This window comes from Gouania willdenowi, chromosome 11 (genome assembly GCF_900634775.1).
Source record: "Gouania willdenowi chromosome 11, fGouWil2.1, whole genome shotgun sequence".
NCBI classification, from domain to species: Eukaryota; Metazoa; Chordata; class Actinopteri; order Blenniiformes; family Gobiesocidae; genus Gouania; species Gouania willdenowi.
The window spans coordinates 2,762,141-2,781,475 of record NC_041054.1 but is presented as its reverse complement, the minus strand read 5'-3'; the positions used below and the strand labels follow the sequence as shown (position 1 = coordinate 2,781,475).

The 19,335-nt window shown below is 36.3% G+C and overlaps 1 protein-coding gene across 3 annotated transcripts; it reads right to left on the bottom strand.

Annotated features, from left to right (window-relative positions):
- Positions 1-841: 841 nt before the first annotated feature.
- Positions 842-17,937, bottom strand: LOC114472469 (zinc finger protein 384-like). Of its 3 annotated transcripts, none has more exons than XM_028461725.1 (11): positions 17,804-17,937; positions 14,556-14,623; positions 12,712-13,021; positions 10,672-10,794; positions 9,547-9,710; positions 8,485-8,561; positions 8,174-8,398; positions 6,958-7,125; positions 5,474-5,552; positions 5,243-5,401; positions 842-4,297 (listed from the first exon to the last, which is right to left on the bottom strand). In XM_028461725.1, exons 2-11 carry the CDS (start codon positions 14,616-14,618, stop codon positions 3,902-3,904), a joined length of 1,764 nt encoding a protein of 587 aa, XP_028317526.1. In that variant the 5' UTR covers positions 14,619-14,623; positions 17,804-17,937; the 3' UTR covers positions 842-3,901. The 3 variants fall into 3 exon arrangements, with proteins under 3 accessions (XP_028317526.1, XP_028317527.1, XP_028317528.1); XM_028461726.1 differs by having other exon boundaries at positions 17,832-17,925; XM_028461727.1 differs by lacking the exon at positions 6,958-7,125.
- Positions 17,938-19,335: the final 1,398 nt, after the last annotated feature.

The window sequence follows — 19,335 nt, the reverse complement described above, 5'->3', positions numbered from 1 at the left end:
GACTCAAAAAAAGACATAAAATTGGAGATTACACAAAATTCCTCTAAAACCACACAAAAATACATAAGTGACAGAAAAACATAGCAAATGACAACAAAATACACCAATGCTCTGTTCATATGCATAGTGCAGAAATAAATAATAATAAAATACTTGTAGAAAAGTAATGTTTCAATCAGAAGAAAACTTTTTAAAAGAAAAACAGTGTTTCCAATACAAAAAAAATATTTGGCACCCAAATAATTGCATTAGAAAACTTTTTTTCTTTGATAGGAAATATTCATTTCTGAGTGAAGTAAACCTTTTTTGATTGAAAAGCATTGTTTTTTTATTGGTCATCTTTTATGTATTTGGGCCATATTATGGGTAATAAATGTGTCTATTATTCAATAAATTAAAAAAAAAAAACATAAAAAGTGTTCGAATGCAATTATTTGGGTTTCAAATAATTTATTTGCGTTTAATCACTTTTTTTCTTTGATTGAAAATATTTATTCTTGATTGAAGTGATTTTTTTTTTTTTTTAATTATTGAATATTAAAGACACAAGTCAACCTCTATATTTAGCCAAAAACTGAAAAATCCATTTGAAACCCAATACATGCAATTTTCCCTCCACAAGATTTAAAAATTCAAATAAAAAAACTATTTAGTCTCATTCTAATTCATGTGCAGGAAATACTGTAAAAACATAGTTAAGAATCAAATTATTTCCTCTTTCAAATCACTTTAAAAATTCCCCAATTTTCAGGCCAAAGAGTTTTAATGAAACAGATCAAAGTTTTCAAACTTTATTCTCCTAATGGGAAGAAACAGTCTGTTCAGAAGAGCATGAGGTGCCACGTAGCTACTGTGCATCACGAAGGCTGTTAACTGTATCATCAGGAGCATTGGCAATAATAACATTGACAAGAGAATATTGACAATGGGTTATTCTTCATTAAAAAGACACAATGAAATATACGAAGGAGTATACTTGAAAAGAGGCGGATTGTGGAGCGTCCCTGGTTTCCTTCAGGTGTGAACCATTCATCCCATGAACTGTTTCAGAAAAATAGCCTCCAAAGGACATTTAACATCTTATAAAGTCCACATGCAGGAAAAAAATCTAAATAAAATGAAAAAAACAGGCCAATAAAACATTAACAAAGTTTTTTTTCAAAGGTTGCGCATCTTTGGATACAAATACAGCTGCAGGACAGAGTGTATACATTGTAAATAATATCATTAGATATGATCCAATGTTGTAAGAATGGAAAACACAGACTTGGTTTTAGGTGCAACTTTTCTAGAATCATCAAAAAATTACCAATATCATTAAAAAATAAAAGGCATGTATAATATTTTCCGTCATACGATAATAAACCTGGACTCAGGGAATACGTTTATTTAACCCTCTTATTATCCTCAAAAATTACACATTTTACTCTTGGGGTCAATCTGACCCCAGGGATATTTGTCTCCGGAACATTGTTGACAAGTTTTTTGTGTCAGGCACTTTGTTTATTTGTTGAAAACATATTTACTTGTTTTTTTGTAACATTATTAGGGTTATTCACTATAAAATCCTGTCTCAGACACATTCTCCTATACGTCACTTTTACTGTGAAAGAGCTGTTCCAAAACCTCCTCGAGGAACATCAATGCATGCATGTGTTCAGGACATTGAAAAAAAAAAACTCGTCATAATCTTATGCTTAATCATTTGTACCCATTAAATTAGGAAAAGTCATGAAATATTAAGTAAAACAATTATTTTATGAAAGATAAACATTGAATCAAATTGACCCCAAGGATAATAGGAGGGTTAATCCTATAATTCCAAGTGAACACTCAGATTAGTTTAGGAGGGTGTGGGACAAAATGTGAGTTGAACACAGAAAAACCATGGATTTCTTTACTGTAAAAGCTTTAAAAATATTTTCCTGTGATGCCTTTAGAGATGAGGCTGAGCACGATGGCGTGTCTGAAGGCGACCTGGGGCCGCTTTATTTATGGAATTTTACTCTGATCTACTAACATGTTTCGCCTGCTGATGATTTTGATGCGTTCGACTTCCGTGTAGTAATTCCAGCAGGTTCATATTGTCTTGCTGCTAGGATTCTGATGGGGGTGTGTAAATATGATCATATCACCCCATCCTGAAATTCTTGCACTGGCTCCCTCTGGAACAAAGGATTGAATACAAGATCTCCCCAGAACCAAGCTGCACAGCATGGGTGATCGAGCCTTCTGCTCGACTGCATCTGCTCATCTGAGAGCTTCACACACTGTGGATACTTTTAAACATAGCTTAAAGACTCACCTTTTAACAAAAGCATTTCCGTAGCCTTTTTTTATGCTTCAGTGTTATTGGTTTTATACTGTTTTGCTAGTTATGTTCATTGTAGGTCTTGTGCTTTCTTTGTAGCACTTTGAGATTTCTTTATGTAAAGTGCAATACAAATAAAATTTATTATTGTTATTATTCTTTTTGAATAATATGTTAAGGTTTCATTGATTCAGGCAACTTTTTTCCAGGAAATTTACTTTGATCTTTTGACATGTTTCGACTCCCGACTGCCAGTCTTCTTCAGAGGCGTCTGCTGATCACGTTGTTTTCTTTGTCTTCTTTTTTTAGTAATGTTTTAAAGTTTCTTTGATTCAGACTTTTTTCCAGGAAATTGACTTTGATCTTTTGACATGTTTCGACTCCCGACTGCCAGTCTTCTTCAGAGGCGTCTGCTGATCACGTTGATGTTTTCTTTGTCTTCTTTTTTTAATAATGTTTTAAAGTTTCATTGATTCAGACTTTTTTCCAGGAAATTGACTTTGACAGTTGACAGTCGAGAAAATGGCAGGAGATCAAAGGAAATTTCCTGAAAAAAGTTAACTGAATAGATGAAACCTTAACATATTTAAAAAAAAAAAAGACAAAATGAACTTGCTGGAAGTAATTTCCCTTTAACAGTCGTCTCTATTATTATTATCATCATCATATGTACAGCATACTGCAACACCATAATGCCTCCGATTGATAATAATTGCAATACAGGTATAATGAAGGTAGTAGTATCATGTAAATTTGTTTTTTTTTCTATAAAAAGAAGAAGGTTAACAGTACCTGTCACACAATCACTGTTTCCCTCGACAAAACAGTCGTCAAGAGGGAAGAAAACCGCTTTCCTTTAACAGTAACAAAAGTTTCCTCTCAGTTCCCGTCACATTCATGCACTCATTTTGATTTCCTCACGTTACTCTGTAGGTAGAAAAATACATACATATGATATACATTATATATATTTATATAAAAAAGGGACAATGACAAACATAGGCGTGAAGTACGAGCTTCATCAAGTGCTTTCTTTCCTCGTGTTTCCATTGCAGTTCTCAAAATCTCTGTTTCTTTGGAGCTTCGAGGTGGACAACACTGCTGCAACCCGTTCTCCATCCATCCCTTCACGCCCCAGCTGCTTCCTCAGTCAAACCTCAGCTGAACAATTGCCAGTTTGATCTCTAGTCTGTCTTGTTTTGGTTAAAACTAAAATATGATGCACATGATTCTCAGAAATCCATTCTGTTACAAACCAACATGTGTTTTTGGCCTTTTTTTTTAAGATATTTTACATCTATTTCCTTCTTCTTCGCTGCTGCCATCTCGCAGCAGTATTGCCAGTTCAGGATCAACTGAATGTAACATTTTAAACAAAGAAATCTTTTTGGGGGAAATTCCGTTTTTTGGATCCAAAAAGCGAGAAATCATTCCTTATGAAACAGAAAGTGCTGAGTAATAAACTTCTGAAACCAAACGTGGCTCAAAGGCTGAGGAAAGAAGGAGCACGCCGTCAGATATCATCTATGAAGTTCCTCCACTGTGGATGAACGTGAGCGTGAACTGGTTGTTTTCATGGCTCGACGCCGTCTATGAGTTCATGTGCTCCACCTGGATGGCTGACGTGGACACAGTCAGACAAAGGTCTTTGTGGGAGACGGGCAGGTCGGCCACACTGACCGGTTTGTACTGGATCTCACCGGCTGCAACCGTCTTGTACTGGTGCAAGTCGAACGGGCAAGAAACCACGGGCGCCGTCTGCTGCTGGGAGGGCTGGTAGCTGCCTGGGGGGGCGGAGTTTGGGTTCAGGCTCGTGGCGTTGGGGTTGTTTTGGTTCGGCATGGGTCCTCCTCCTCGGCCTCTACCTCGACCGCGGCCTCGGCCCCGGCCCCCCCCGAGGCCGCGCGCCTGCTGAGCAGCAACCGACGCCGCCACGGTTAGCGGATCAGGGTTGTGTTTCCTCATGTGTTTCATCAGATACGTTTCCTGACATCAAGAAACAAGAGGGAGAAGAGAATCAGAACTTCTACTGAGAAAACCTGCACACAAATATCTACTGAAGCAAATTGCATTTACTTAAAAAAAAAAAAATCAGTTTTTCTGAATAATTCATTTTTTTAAGCAATTTAGTGAAATTTTTTGTTCAGTTTTTGGGTCAAATTTTTTTATGTTTTCCTGACAATTTTTTTCCCTGTTTTATGGACAAATTTTTCGTTTTTTCATTTTTTTGTGCTAATTTTTTCTCTGAAATCCTACAAGATTATTCATCTCATGGCGACCCCTGGCTGTTCACTTAAACTCTCTCAGAAGAAAAAAAATGACTCCAAAAAACATGAAAAAAATGATGGAAGCGTATTGCATTCTCCATTTTTTTCATGTTTTTTGGACAAACCATTTTTGTTCTGTGTTTTGGACTAATTTTTTTCTGTTTTATGAACTAATTTTTTCTTGTTTTTTGCGTTAATTCTTTTTCCTGTTTTTTGGACTATCTTTTTCTGAGTTTAGAAGACATTTGAAACTACAGATGCATTTATTCCCTTATTGAGAGCAAACATGGCTGGCTAGTTTAATTTGATAAAAAATGTACTTTCAACTTGGTTTAAGACACTGGGAGATAGTTTTATCTTTAAGCTATAATATTGATGGCATGAGAATTAGCCTACAGACTTTACGCAGGCACCTGAGGTCTTTGCGGTTGTTTTGAAGGAAAGCCCATTAAGATTTGCGGGACATAGAGACATTTCTCCAGGATCAGTTGGACAGATATGGCCTATTCCATAAATATACAATGATGCATTAGAAGTGCATTCCGAGATTAGCATGCCATTCGCAGTGGTGAAACGAGGGCGCGCCCCCGTGAGATTTACACCTACGTCATCCATCTTTGGTGATCAGAGCATAATCTACGTGTGAGGACGCGCTCACGCTCACCGAGGTGTAGGATCGGTTGCAGAGGCCACAGGAGAAGAGTTTGGCGTGTTTGACCGTGTGTGTGGACAGGTGGACCTCCAGGCTGGCCGCGTCGGTGTAACCACGGTTACAGTTGTGGCACTTGAAGGGTTTGTCTTTGTTGTGCTGCCGACGGTGTGACTGAGTGGGAACAAACATGGGAAAAGCATTACCACACACACACACACACGCATGGTTTTTTTTTTAGCTCACCTGTAGATTTGACAGCTGGGTGAAGGATTTGTCACAGCCAGGGTGGCTACACTTGTACGGCCGGTCTCCGGTGTGAATCCTGAAAGATGGCCCTCAGTTAGTGCTGATGCTTTTTATACACAGACTATTTCAGTTTAATATCTATTCAGTAGAACCACAAACATTTGATCGTTTACATCTGTGCTCCAGAGGAAACAGTCAGACATTTGTTCAAATATATTAAGCACACATCTTGGTTGACTTTCCTACTTTTAATAATTCACTTATTATTCATCATTTTAAATAAAGGAATTTTTATTTAACTTGTTTGGGTTTTAATTGCACGTCATTTTTTATTCCTCCAACCTTTATTGATCTCTGGTAAACCTTAGCTTTTCTCGCCTTTTTGATGCTCAATACTGCCACCTACTGAAAAGTAAGGGTAAGAAAACAAGTTGCTGAATGGATGGATAATGATACAGTTACAAATGATTCTGCATCTTCGCATTTATCTACTTACTTTAGATAAATATTTAATGTATCTAAAGTAACAATGAACAGTGCGCTGACACGCTAGTTAGAGAAATCACGGACTGTTGAAAACACACAAACCCTGAGGATAGAAGTCCATTTGGTTGGGAGTCTTTCAACAGCCCGTGATTTATCCCCTAACTTCAGCCACCAGAGCATCAGCTGTGCCATGTTTAAGGAAGAGTAAAGGTCCCTTAGGAGAGCTCATCTTCTCTGCTATCAAACCGCAGAGTTAAAACTGCCCCGTGTTCACAGATTATTTTCGGCTCATAACTGTTTTTATTCTCTTAAGTAAAAAAATCTAAAGCTGATGTCCAATTACATAATTTTTCGGAAAATGTAGTGTTTTGATCATATAGGCGGGGCATGTTTTGTCCCATTTGGTTGAATTTATATTGCACTAAATGTCTCTGAAGACATTTAGATGTTTCATAATTTTATGCCATGAAACACAATTAAGAAAATTGTTCTTCAATTTTAAACTACGTTATGTTATTAGCATATTTAATTTCATGCACTGCAACATGAATGTTTAATTTTCACCCGCAGCCCTCCACTGCAAAACATTTTTGGCCCTTCAATGAAAAAAATTTGGGCACCCCTGTTTTAGAGCAACCAAAAACAACAAATGTTGTCATTTTAACTAAAAAAAAAGCTGCTAAATGATCTAAAAATCAGTTTGAACGTTTCACTCCAATAGAAAACAATGGGAAATTTACAGGCAGTGGGGCCATGTGACATCATCAATCACGTGATTTCAAGATGGAGGAACACAAGCTCTAAAATTTTTAAAGTTAAAAAACGTATACGGTGCAAACAGTGGAGGATCCCTTTAATACCCAAATACATTGTTTTTGAAGGTTTAGTTACTCTTACTAGATGTCATTTCTCCACACGCCTGCTCCGCCACAAGCACATGCTAAGACTAAGACACGTGGTGTGAGTGAAACCCCCGCCCAGCCCCGGAGCAGTACCGTGTGTGCTGCTGGAGGTGGCTGAGCTGCCTGAATGATTTCTGGCAGAAGGAGCAGGTGTAGGGCTTGGCCCCCGTGTGGATGCGGATGTGCTGGGACAGGTAGCTGGAGTTGGAGAACGACTTGGAGCAGTGGGGACACTTGTGTGGCTTTGCCTCAGTGTGGTTTCTAACACAGGAAGCCGGGTGAGAGGGTCGAGAGGTTGGAGAGAGAGAGAGAGAGTGAGAGAGAGAGAGAGAGAGAGAGAGAGAAAGAGGTTTTTAAGCTACAGCATGACCAGACTTCACGATGAACTGACAAAGTGAATGCTGCGCTAAAGTCGTGATCGTGGGTCAACGGGTTGGACAGTGTGCGCTTTGTGCTGCGTCTGAGTTATAAAAACACAGAACAAAACATACAGCAAGCACAGTCACGCCTCTCTCTCTCTCTCTCTCTCTCTCTCTCCTGTTTATTCCCTGCTTTCTGTACGTGTGTGTAGTTTTTTTTCTGCCCCCAAAGTAAACACACAAAATGACTCGCAAATGAAAATTACACAAATAAAGAAAAAATACAAAAAAAATGGCAGCATCATTTCACAAAATTATTTTAAATGCAAACAGAAAAAAATAGAAAATGACAACAAAAGTAGACAAAAATTATCAAAAAATGAAGTCAAATCTGTGCTAAATTCAGAAAAATAAAAGCAGTTCTAACTTCAGAAATATCTCTAATAACAGGCTTGTGTTTTAGTTTACATTCAGACATTTTAAAATAATGAACACAAACAAAGAAACAAGTTCTTTAGAGTAATACCAGCCAATCCCATGAACGGGAGGGGGGGAGAAAATGGGACTTACGCTTACGTCACAATTGATAAAATACCGAAGCTTGTCTGAATATGGCCAAACGCACGTTGTACGAACGGGTGATGAATGACAGCCGAAGTGTTTCAAAGCATTTTCCCCAACAAATCGCATCAGATTTGTATTGTATTTGTATTGTAGAAGAATATTTTTCCCAAATGTAATGTAGTGCTCACCCAAACAGGACAAATGTGAATTTGTGGAGTCGATTGTTGCACGTTTACTGAATTTTAACGCTTTGTTTTTATAACTATTTGTGAAAATCAGAAAGTTTTTCTTCCCTGTAGGCGTCAAAAGCTACAGGATCACACACACACACACACACGCACACAATCCCACAGTCACAGCGACAGGAAGCCCAGTGTTCCCAGTACCGTGTGTGCTGCTGGAGGTGGCTGAGCTGCCGGAAGGTTTTCTGGCAGTAGGTGCAGGAGTAGGGCTTGGCCCCGCTGTGGATGCGGATGTGCTGGGACAGGTAGCTGGAGTTGGCGAAGGACTTAGAGCAGTGGGGACACTTGTGTGGCTTGGCCTCGGTGTGAGACTTGGCGTGGATCTGCATGTCCGACTTACTGAAGAAGGTCACGGCGCACATTCGACACCTGAAATAAACACGGGAGTGGATGAGATCGTGAGGAGGTTTGGACACGCCTCCTGTGGTGGGAGGGGAATAATGAATTTCCTGTACCTGTAGGATTTGGGGCCGTCTTTGTTGCTGTGATCGTCTTCATCGTTGGATAAATCGTAAGGGTCTGCGTTGTGGTGCTGGCAACAGGAGAGGGTTGGGGTCAATTACATTTTTCAACTAGAATTAAGTCTTCAATGATCCATGTTTAATTACAACTCAATTCTGATTACGCTGACTGGCATTTTTTCCCAATTACAATTAAATTACAATTATTATTTTTACCCTAAAAGTCAATTACAATTACTAAGCCTTTAACAAATAAATAATTCCATAAAACGTAAACTTCCTCTTGTGTTAGCATCTCTTATGATAACGGGTAATTTTTTAACCATGTCTTAAGTTAAAACAACTGTAAAATACACTAAGAAATATTATCTATCATCTAATTCAGGGGTTCTCACCCTCGGACCCACATTTTGCCACGGTCATTAAATCGTGACCAACATTTTGGTTTTTAGAATTCAACAAATCAAATCTAGTTTTTCAAAAATGTCTATTGAAAACACATGTAATCTTTTTTAAAACATAAATCTATATATTTTCCTGTGAGAGACATTGTGTATGTATTTATTTATTTTTGACCAGCTGTCCGCAACCCATTTTTTGGGTCCCGACCCACCAGTTGAGAATCCTTGATCTAATATGTTTCTCATCTCTTGGTTACCTTGTTAGGCTTCCTATTCAATGAAAATATTGGTATTAATATTTTTGGGGTGGGCGTCTGAGCCTAGTCAGTATAGCCCTAGATTTATATATATATAATTTTTTTTTTAATGGTAAAATGATCTTCAAGAGAAGCGACAGGTAGTGGGGAAACATAAAATAATATTTTAATTATTATTAACTACGTATGTGTAGTACATAGAACAGTAACATGGTTCCCCAGTTTTGCGTTTAATTAAATTGACAGATTTCATAGAATTATAATTACAAAGTCAATGATCTGAATTCAATTACGATTACAACAGCAACAGATTTTTTCTAAATTACAATTACAGTTATAATTACGTCAGAGTTGTGATTAATTATCAATTACACGATTACAACTGTAATTGACCTCACCGGTCCACCTGCGGCGAGGTGCGCCAGTATCAACGCGTCACTTCCTGGAGGGAGGATGCCGCCCAGTGACGGCCCTCTGCCCATCGCCTGTTTGCTCTTCCTGCCTCTCTTTGATGGCGTTGGCATGACGACGGCAGACGGGAGCGCAGCGTCATCCTTCTTATCTGGAAACAGATAGTCTGTAGTTAGACGGGTCTGTCTGCGAATGAAAGACGAGTATTTCTCATCAAACACGGTCAAATGTGTGAGAAATAGATTCAGACGTCTACAGGTCTTCACTGTATCTTCTAGGGTTGGTATCAATTATAATTGTAATCGTGTAATTGGACATTCAATCAATTATGACATAATTATAATTGGAAAAAAATCTATTGCTGTTGTAATCGTAATTTAATTATATTTTAGTGCAGATAATTGACTTTATAATTGTAGCTGTCATGAACATTTTATAAAAACTGTCAATTACAATTTAATTAAACGCAAAAATGAGGAACCATGTTACAGTTCTATGTACAGTTCTACACATAGAGTATGTAGTAAATATAACTAAAATATGTTTCATATCAAACTTTTCCTGTCAGTTCTGTTGAGAATCATTTTACTATTTACAAATAATTGAAATGGAGGCGTATACTGACATAAAAAAGGCTCAGACGTCCACACCAAAAATATTAATACCAATATTTTTCATTGATTATGAAGCCTAACAAGGCAACCAATAGATGAGAAACAAATGAGATGATAGATAATATTTATGTTTTAGTGTATTTTACAGCTGATTTAAGGTCAAAACTGACCCGTTATCATAAGAGATGCTAACAGAAAGCTAACACATAATGGAGGTTATGTTTGATGGGCTTATTTATTAAAGGCTCAGCAATTGTGATAAATTCAATTTGAAATTTAGTAATTCAGAAAGTATTTGCAAGTGATTTCAGGGGGAAAAAAATAATTGTAATTGTAATTGAGTTGTAAATGAACATGGATAATTGAAGATGTAATTATAATTGACCCCAACTTTGATACTATCTTCATTCAAACACATCAGAATTTGTAGCCCAAAGGTGTGTGTGTGTGTGTGTGTGTGTGTGTGTGTGCGTGTGTGTGTGTGTGTGTTGCCGGTACCTGAATGTGAGGCGTGGACCGCTGACACTATCATGGTGGTGGCGCTGTGAGGTCCGGCTACGAATGACTGAGTGGAGGATGTAGGAACCAGAGTTCCCTGAGGAGAGGTAATCACCAACCCAGCTACAGGAGGAACGGGAAAACTGTGAGCAGCATACGTTCCTTTAATCACTCGTAGATTACACTTTATCTATTATGTTCTAATTTAGCAGCAATAGATTTAGAATTAATCTATGTATTTACAGACATGAAACAGCCGCCTAATAATTCCAGCAAGTTCAGTTTGACGTCTTTATGAGATTATATGTTCAGGTTTGATTTACTCAGACAACTTTATTTACTTTGATCTCTTGACATTTTTTGACTAACAACTGTCAGTCTTCCTCAGAGGCGTCTGCTGATCACTTTGATGTATCCTTGTGAATTTTTGGCTACGCCCAGAAAGAAATCATAAGGACACATTGAAGCGATTAGCAGTCACCTTTAAATGTAAAATTACAAACCCTGGAATGGCCTAAACCAGGGTTTTTTAACCTGGAAATAAAATGGGTTCGCCTGAAATGTTTAGTAATAAATAAAAATGTAAAAAACTACTCATTAAATGTATATTTTAAAAAAAGATGAGAAGAAGAGTCCTTAGAGCAGGGTTTTTCAACCTTGGGGTCGTGATCTCATGTGGGGTTGCCTGGGAATAAAATTAAAATGCGGTTGCCTGAAATGTCTAGTAATAATAAAATAAAATAATTTACCTATTAATATTATATTATTTTGATAATAAAAAAAAGTTGGTTTATTTGATTTTTTTTATTCATCTATTTTGCACAATTAAAATAACAATAGATAATATTAGAAATAGATAGCACTTAAATATGATTATTTTTCAAATTAAAACACCACACACAATCTCAAACATATTTCTATACTTTTACTTTCTCAAATATGAATGTAGGGCTGGGCGGTATACCTGGTTCATACCTAATACCAGTATACATTGTCGTTATGATATGAACTTATAATATACCTCCACACCGGTGTAATTGATTACACAACACTCTAACGCTACGCTGCGCCGCATTTCAGACTGGACCTTTTTCAACGTTGCATTTCTAAATAGGAAGGTAAACAGTAGCGATCTGGTGTTAGTTATGGTGTAAATAATACGTGTAAATGGGTCAGAAAGACACAATTAAAAGCTCTGAAGCTGCATGTGATCATGTGCCTGCGTGCGCATGCCTCTGCTACAGGAGAACAACAATCACGGACACGGATGCACGGTTAGCTTAGCATGTCGGCAGTAATACACAAAAAAAAAAAAGAGCAAAGGATCGCTATTTGTAATTCTTATAATGCGGAAATAAGTCCTGATGGAGCTGCAAACAAAACACTACCTTATTCACCATAACAAACCACCACACCACTGAGTATGCAGCATTTAAAGCTAGAAATCAAGCTAATGCTAAAGCTAAGCTAGCGCGCAGAAGAGCCATTGGACTGCTGTTGCAAACTTTTATTACTACTAGTGTGAAATTATTCTACAATATTCACTGATCATGACAGTAAAATAGACCATCCTAAGTTAATCTACTGCAGTAATTCATCTCTCAACCAGTAGAAAATGCTGTGAACACCTGATTATGCATGAAAAAAATATCGTCATATACAGTGAAACCGTTAGAATTTTGAAAAATACCGTGCTATAAATTTTTGGTCATACCGCCCAGCCCTATATGATTGTAGTTAAAATAAAATGCCGTATAGAAATATCTGAGCTGGTGTATATTGTCACTTTGTGCTCTAATATTGTAATAATGGCTTCTCTGTATTTGTGTAACACAGAATAACAAACATGATTTTATAGAAAAAAGTCTGTGGGGTCACCAGTAACTTGTGATATAAAAATGGGGTCACGACAAAAAAAAAAAGGTTGGGAACCACTGGCCTAAACAAAAGAAATTATTATTATTATTATTAAATGACTGATTATATCCGTAGTAGTCGTAGCACAGCAGCAGTGAAGTGAGGATGTAGATATTCCCTCACCTGCAGTCATGATTCCCGTGGAGGGAACAGGCAAAACGGTCACATTCTGGGATGTGTGCGACTGGTGAACATGGCCTGGAACCGAACCCAACGACACTCCACCATTGTTGTTACTGCCTCCTCCTCCTTCCTGTTTGGGAATCACCCGCATCCCCGCCCCGGCGTCCAACGCACCGGGGATGGCGAGCACGGCCGTCGGGTAGTGAGGGGAGGAGGTGGAGGACGCCGGAGAGTGGGAGAAGGAGGGGGCGCCGGGTTTCTCTGGGCCGAGCTGCTCCTTCATCTTGTTCAGGAACATGACGTTCTCGATCTGGGTGGGAATTAGTGACGGATGGACGGAAGGAATGAGTGAAAAAAAAAAAAAAAAGAAAAAAAAAAAGAGTGAAACAGACAGCAGAGAAGAAAGATAATGACATGAAAATAGAAAAAAAGGTGTCAGATGAAGAAATGTCAGTAATGTGTCAAAAACGATAGCGAGAAGAAGCGAGAGGAAGAAAAAAGAAAAAGAACGAACGCATGTTCAGATGCAGGAAGTAAAAAAAAAAAATAAAGAGAGTTGGAAGAGACCAGAGAGGAAAAGGACAGGAGTGATCATGTGACTTCATCAAACCAACCACACTGAAAAAAACGTCACATGCAATCAGGGTTGGGGTCAATTATAATTATAATTGTGTAACTGATAATTAATTAGGGGTGTCCCAATCCAATATTGATATCGGTCCAATATCGGCCAGAAAACGAATATCAGATTTTATTGGACTGCATCTAAAATCTTCGATATAATATATATTGTTTTTTTTCTTCAATATCTTCCATTTTATTTATTTCTTTTATTCAATCATAGAATATTCTTTTTCTAAAAAGTTAATTATATGTAATCCATTGGTTTATAATAAATGGGTCTGGTTGTTTTTGTTTTTTTTTTTAATAATCAAGCCTTTTCTAACTTTTCCACACAACAAAATAAGTAATAAAAGTACGTATGATTTCTGTTTAGCTGTTATCGTATCGGATTGATATCGGCCAATACTCAAGGCTGCAATATCGGTATCGTATCGGAAGTGGAAAAGTTGTACCGGGACATCCCTATAATTAACTACAACTGTTTCTGTTGTAATCGTAAATTGAGGTAAACAAAAGGCTCTGACGTCCACACACAAATATTAATACTAATATTTGCATTGATTACTAAGCCTAACAAAGTAACCAAGAGACGGGAAACTAATTAAGATGATACATAATATTTTTTAGTGTATTTTATAGCTGATTTACGACAAAACCCCCATTTTTTAAAAGCGATGCTAACAGAAAGCTAACACAAGAGGGATGTTAACCTTGATATGGTTATTGATTAAAGGCTCAGTAATTGTGATTCGAACTTCAATAATTGAGAATATAAGTGTAATTAACTTTCAGGTGAAAAATAATAATTGCAATTTAATTGTAATTGGAAAAAATGCCAATCACCGCAATCATAATTGATGCTAACAGAAAGAAAACACAAGAGGGATGTTACATTTTAGGTTCTGAATTTTAGTAATTGAGAATGTAATTGTAATTGACTTTCAGGGGAAGAATAATAATTGTAATTTTATTTGTAAATGGGAAAAGATGCTGGTCACTGCAATCATAAGAAGCGTAATGAACGTAGAAAATTGAAGACGTAACTGTAATTAAAAATCGTAATTGACCCCAACCCTGCATGCAATCACTGTCAGGTGTTTGAATGTTACAGATCTAGAGTTTTTATTTTTTCTCAGTGTAATCTGCATCTTTCGGGGGTAGATCTTATAATACCACATGTGTATTTCATGACATTTTCACACAATAAGGTTTGTCTCTACCTGTCCTTGTACTGTGGGGACGGGAGACCAAAAGTATGACGAGTTGAAATGGGAATCGTCCATTATTTCTGGAATTAAAAAGCAACACACTTAGACAACACCTGTCCTCCTCCTCCTCCTCCTCCTACCTCTGCTTCAACCACCGTTACGTGAAGAAAAAAAGCAAAAACAAAACATGCAAGGCTTCATCTCAGTTTGTTTGCTTCCTCTTTATCGTCTCCTCTACTGGCAGGCAGCCATTAAAAAACACACAGTTCTAGTCATATTTGCTTCTATGTGTGTGAGAGAGATACTTTCAATGGTTAGATAAACTTCTAAAGCAGTGGTTCTCAACCTTTTTAGCCCGTGACCCCTTAAAATAAATGCCCCAGAGACCAGAGACCCCCACTGTAGCTGAAGGTGTTTGAACGCAGACATGAACATTCTAGAACAGTCATGTGGAGACAGGGCCATCTATAAGGGGGAATAAAGAGTTCTTTGAATCTGTGATAACCACATTTATTTATTCATCTGAACATTATCCACTGTTATCCAGGAAGTTTATATAGTATAGTATATAGTCATCTTAAAGATGTAAATCCTTGTTTTAATGGATTTAAAAAACCACAGAAATTGGTTAAAAGTTGTAGAGTGGCCAAAAACAAACAGAAAAAGTGGTAAAAATGGTTCAAAGGGTTAATATTGGAACAATCAGTTTAAAGTGGCAAATAATGGGCATGACTAATCAAAATGTGGTTAAATTGGCCAAAATAAGCATGAAATATGGTCAAAAAAGGTTCAGTGACATTAATGTAGGGCTGGGCGATATATCGAATATACTCGATATATCGCAGCTTGTAGTCTGTGCGGTGTTGAAAATGACCATACCGTTAAACTTTTTTTTTTTTTTTGAAATGTCATCTTAATGACAACATGCACAAAAGGGCACTATTTGTTTTAAAATATTGTAGTGGCATTATGTACAAAAAGTGCACTTTAATTTTGTGTTTTGAAATGCCATGTGAGTTGCATCCTGCACTAATGTCTTGTTTTGAAATGTCTCTGTGACAATTTTGCACAGAACGTGCACTTTCTGTTGACAATTTTATGTTTGAGCCACTCACTGTTTAATAAATACAGTTATGTCAACTTTGACTTAGTTGTGATATCCCCTTTTTTGCATGAAAGTTTAAAATTGGCATATATTAATGCAGTATGATCAAGAATGTTTTAATGTAGACATATAGAATCATCATACTGGTGTGATTTTGTGCATCAAAGTGTTAATTCAAGGGTAATGCAAAATATCGAGATATATATCGTGTATCGTGACATGGCCTAAAAATATCGCGGTATTTATAAAAGGCCATATCGCCCAGCCCTACATTAATGTGTCAACATATGCGACATTAGGTGGAAAAGTGGTGCTGAAAGTGCTGAAAATGTCTTGAAAGTGGAAAAAATGTGCAGAAAAGGCATTGAAATGTGTGTATAGTCATCTTACAAATGTAAATCCTTGTTATACTCAGAAATAAAATGGTTAAAAGATACCAAAAATGGTTAAAAGTTGCAAATTAGAGTAGACAAAAAAGGAAACAAAAAGTTGTAAAAAAAAAAAAAAAAAAAGCTTTAAAGTGTCAATATTGGCTTAAAAGTGGTGGAATTGGGATAATGTTATTTAAAAAGTAGGAACAATTCGGTTAAACTGGCAAATAATAGGCCTGAAAAATCAGGAATGTGGTTAAATTGGCAAAAATAAGCATGAAATGTGATGAAAAGAAGTTAAAAGTTACAATAATGGGTTAACATATGCAAGAGAAATGATGATAAAGCTCATGTTTAAGAAAAACCTCTGTGTATTTACAGGATAGTAAAGTTCAACTTCCATTTATTATAATGTTTAAAAGACAAGAACATTAAAGAAGTAGTGAGCTATCGCGGAGCATTAAGTCTACAAACATACCTGATTTTTTCTGATGCATTTTTTAAATAAAGACAAGGTCATAGTATTTTTTTAAAGAATAAATAGAAAGACTGAAGAAAAAAAGCTATTTGTTTTCAAAAAACTTAAAACATAAATAAGTCTAGAGGCACTCCATGTTGTTACCAGTAAATACGTTTTGTTTAAAAACTATCTTTAAGATTGACTTGTTTAAAATCAATAAACAGTGTCCTGATCCAGTATTGATATCTAATATTGTTACGATATCAGTAAAAAGGAAAAAAAAAGAATGCATCTTATCTAAAATCTCCAATATACGCAATTTTTACTGGATTTATGAAGGTTATTTTTCAGGGTCTTCTAATTCATTATTAAATTGTAGAATATGCTTATGTTTAAAATAAACTGGTGGCTATTTTGCACTTTAAAATATATTATTTTAATTTTGTTTTATTGAGGTTATTTTTCAGGGTTTTAAAATTATTTTTATTTATTTAATTTAAGTATAAAATTATCCTATGGTTAAGTTAAACTAGTGGTTATTTTGCACTTTAAAAATATTATTTTTGTTTTTATTGAATTTATAATTCAGGTTTTAAAATGTTGGGGTTCTTTTAATTTATTATTTTTAATTGTAGACTTTAATTATGTTTATTGCAACAATGCATAGTAGATTAAAATATTGTTAATAGGATTTTTCAATGCTTGCTTACAGATGAAAAAATAGAGCCAAATATGGACCTTGAACTAAAACTAGTTTGACACTCGTTTTAAAGCAACGATAGCCATTTTTAACGAGTGGGGCAACATAACTCTGTCATTATTAGCTCAGGGGCTAATGCTAAAAACGCTAAAACCCTTAGGCATCGTGTGAAACAGGCTAATACCTGCCGTGCAGTGCTCAGACATGTGTTATCCCTCAGCTGACATACTGTTGGTGAAAACAATGAGGGGAAACTGGAGACAAACATGGCTAACAAAAGCAGCTAACTCGCCACCATTAATTCTCTCTCCTTTTGTTCGCGGTGCTGCTTTAGCTACTCAGAGGCCCGTGGTATGTGTGTGGCTAACCGGCGTGTAAACACAAACACCCCCGCTAAGGACGCCTCCATCCCTCACCGCCTGCTCGACAGAAAAATAAAAAAACAGAAAAAAATCGAGGATAAAAAAAAAAAAAAAACATGAGGACAGAAAAAAAAAAAACCCGCTCGACGCCGCTGCCTCCGCAGCTCTTCGCGGACTTCCGGCGGCTGGGACGACGGCGCTCTCAGACACAGTGGAAAAAACTGAACATTAAGAGCAAACTGTTAAGTGCTGTGGTCATTACCGGTGAAATGGACTCCCCGTTAACCCACCGGAGACTCCTGTGGTCGGGACAGTTGAGAAACTTTGTCCAAATCCGCCCTCAAAGCCGTGGACGGGCCGTTTTTTTCAATGCGTTTTTTTTCCTTTTTTTTTTTTCTCCTCGAGCTCTTCTTCATACCGCCTGACGGGCGGAGCTTTCAAAATAAAAGCCGAATTCTGTAATATATATATATATATATTTTACTTATTGTTTTTTTTAACTGTGTTTTATGGGGTTAGATTTGCGTCTTTATTATATATATGTATATATATATATAAAAATAAAACGTTTTAATCAAAAGAAAAATCACTTAAATAAAAATAAAAGAAAACATTATCAATCAAAAAAAGTTTACTTCAATCTAAAAAACGTTTTTGATCAAAGAAAAAAGTGTTCAATTGCAATTATTTGAGGCTCAAATAATTGCAACACTTTCTTCAATTGAAAATATTCATTTTTATATAAAATTTTCTTATTACATATATTCAGACTTTTATATGCAGTACATATTTAATTTTTTTGTATATATATCCAAACTATGTATATATATATATATATATATATATATATATATATATATATATATATATATAAACATCCTATTCAGTATATTAACAAAGCAGTTAAGGAGACACACACAGACACATCCATCCACAATAATACAACTCCAAAGGGTTTTGATTGTGCAGAATAAATACATTTTTATTATGCATGGATTATTAAAGCTGCTGTGACAATGATTATAGCGCTACAACAACACGGCCATAAATATCACATCTACTCTAAGTACGTCTATGTCCATCACTGCTCTAAAAATTAACACAAAACAAAGAACACAATTTTTATTTGATATATAATACATATATAATCTGTCTTTGATTACAGCAGAGAGAGTGTGAGATGGTCCATGCAGAACAGCAGCAGTGACGATGATGATGATAATTATTCTTAGATGATAAAGATAACGGTCAATGTGAACAGCAGTTTTTGGTGCACTTACTAATGCTAATGATGATAGTGTAATGATGACTCGGCTGCAGAGGTAGAGGGTGAACATGTTAATGTAGTAAAATGTAAATTCCATTCATATAGATAGCACTTTAAAATCAGCCCGCAGGTGACCAAAGTGCTTACAATAAAAAAAATACAGAGCGTGAAACAATGCTACTGAGTGTTAAAAGCCATCCTAAATAAATGAGTGATGACATCATAAGGCATTAGTGTCGTTACAGAGGATCCAGCACCAGATCAGATCAGATCCCAAACCTTCACTGGAATCAATGTTAAAGATTTCACTTGATTTCATCTGAGCGTCTGTATGAATGTTCAATTCCAAAAAATAAAAAACAAAACAAGCACATAATCAAATACAACAGAAGAGATAATAAATTGCACGTCTACCCACTTGTTAGTACAACCAATTATTATTATTATTGACAATATTCTCATAAACGTACTCTTGACACATAATATGTTAAGGTTGCACTCATTCAGACAATTTTTTTCAGGAAATT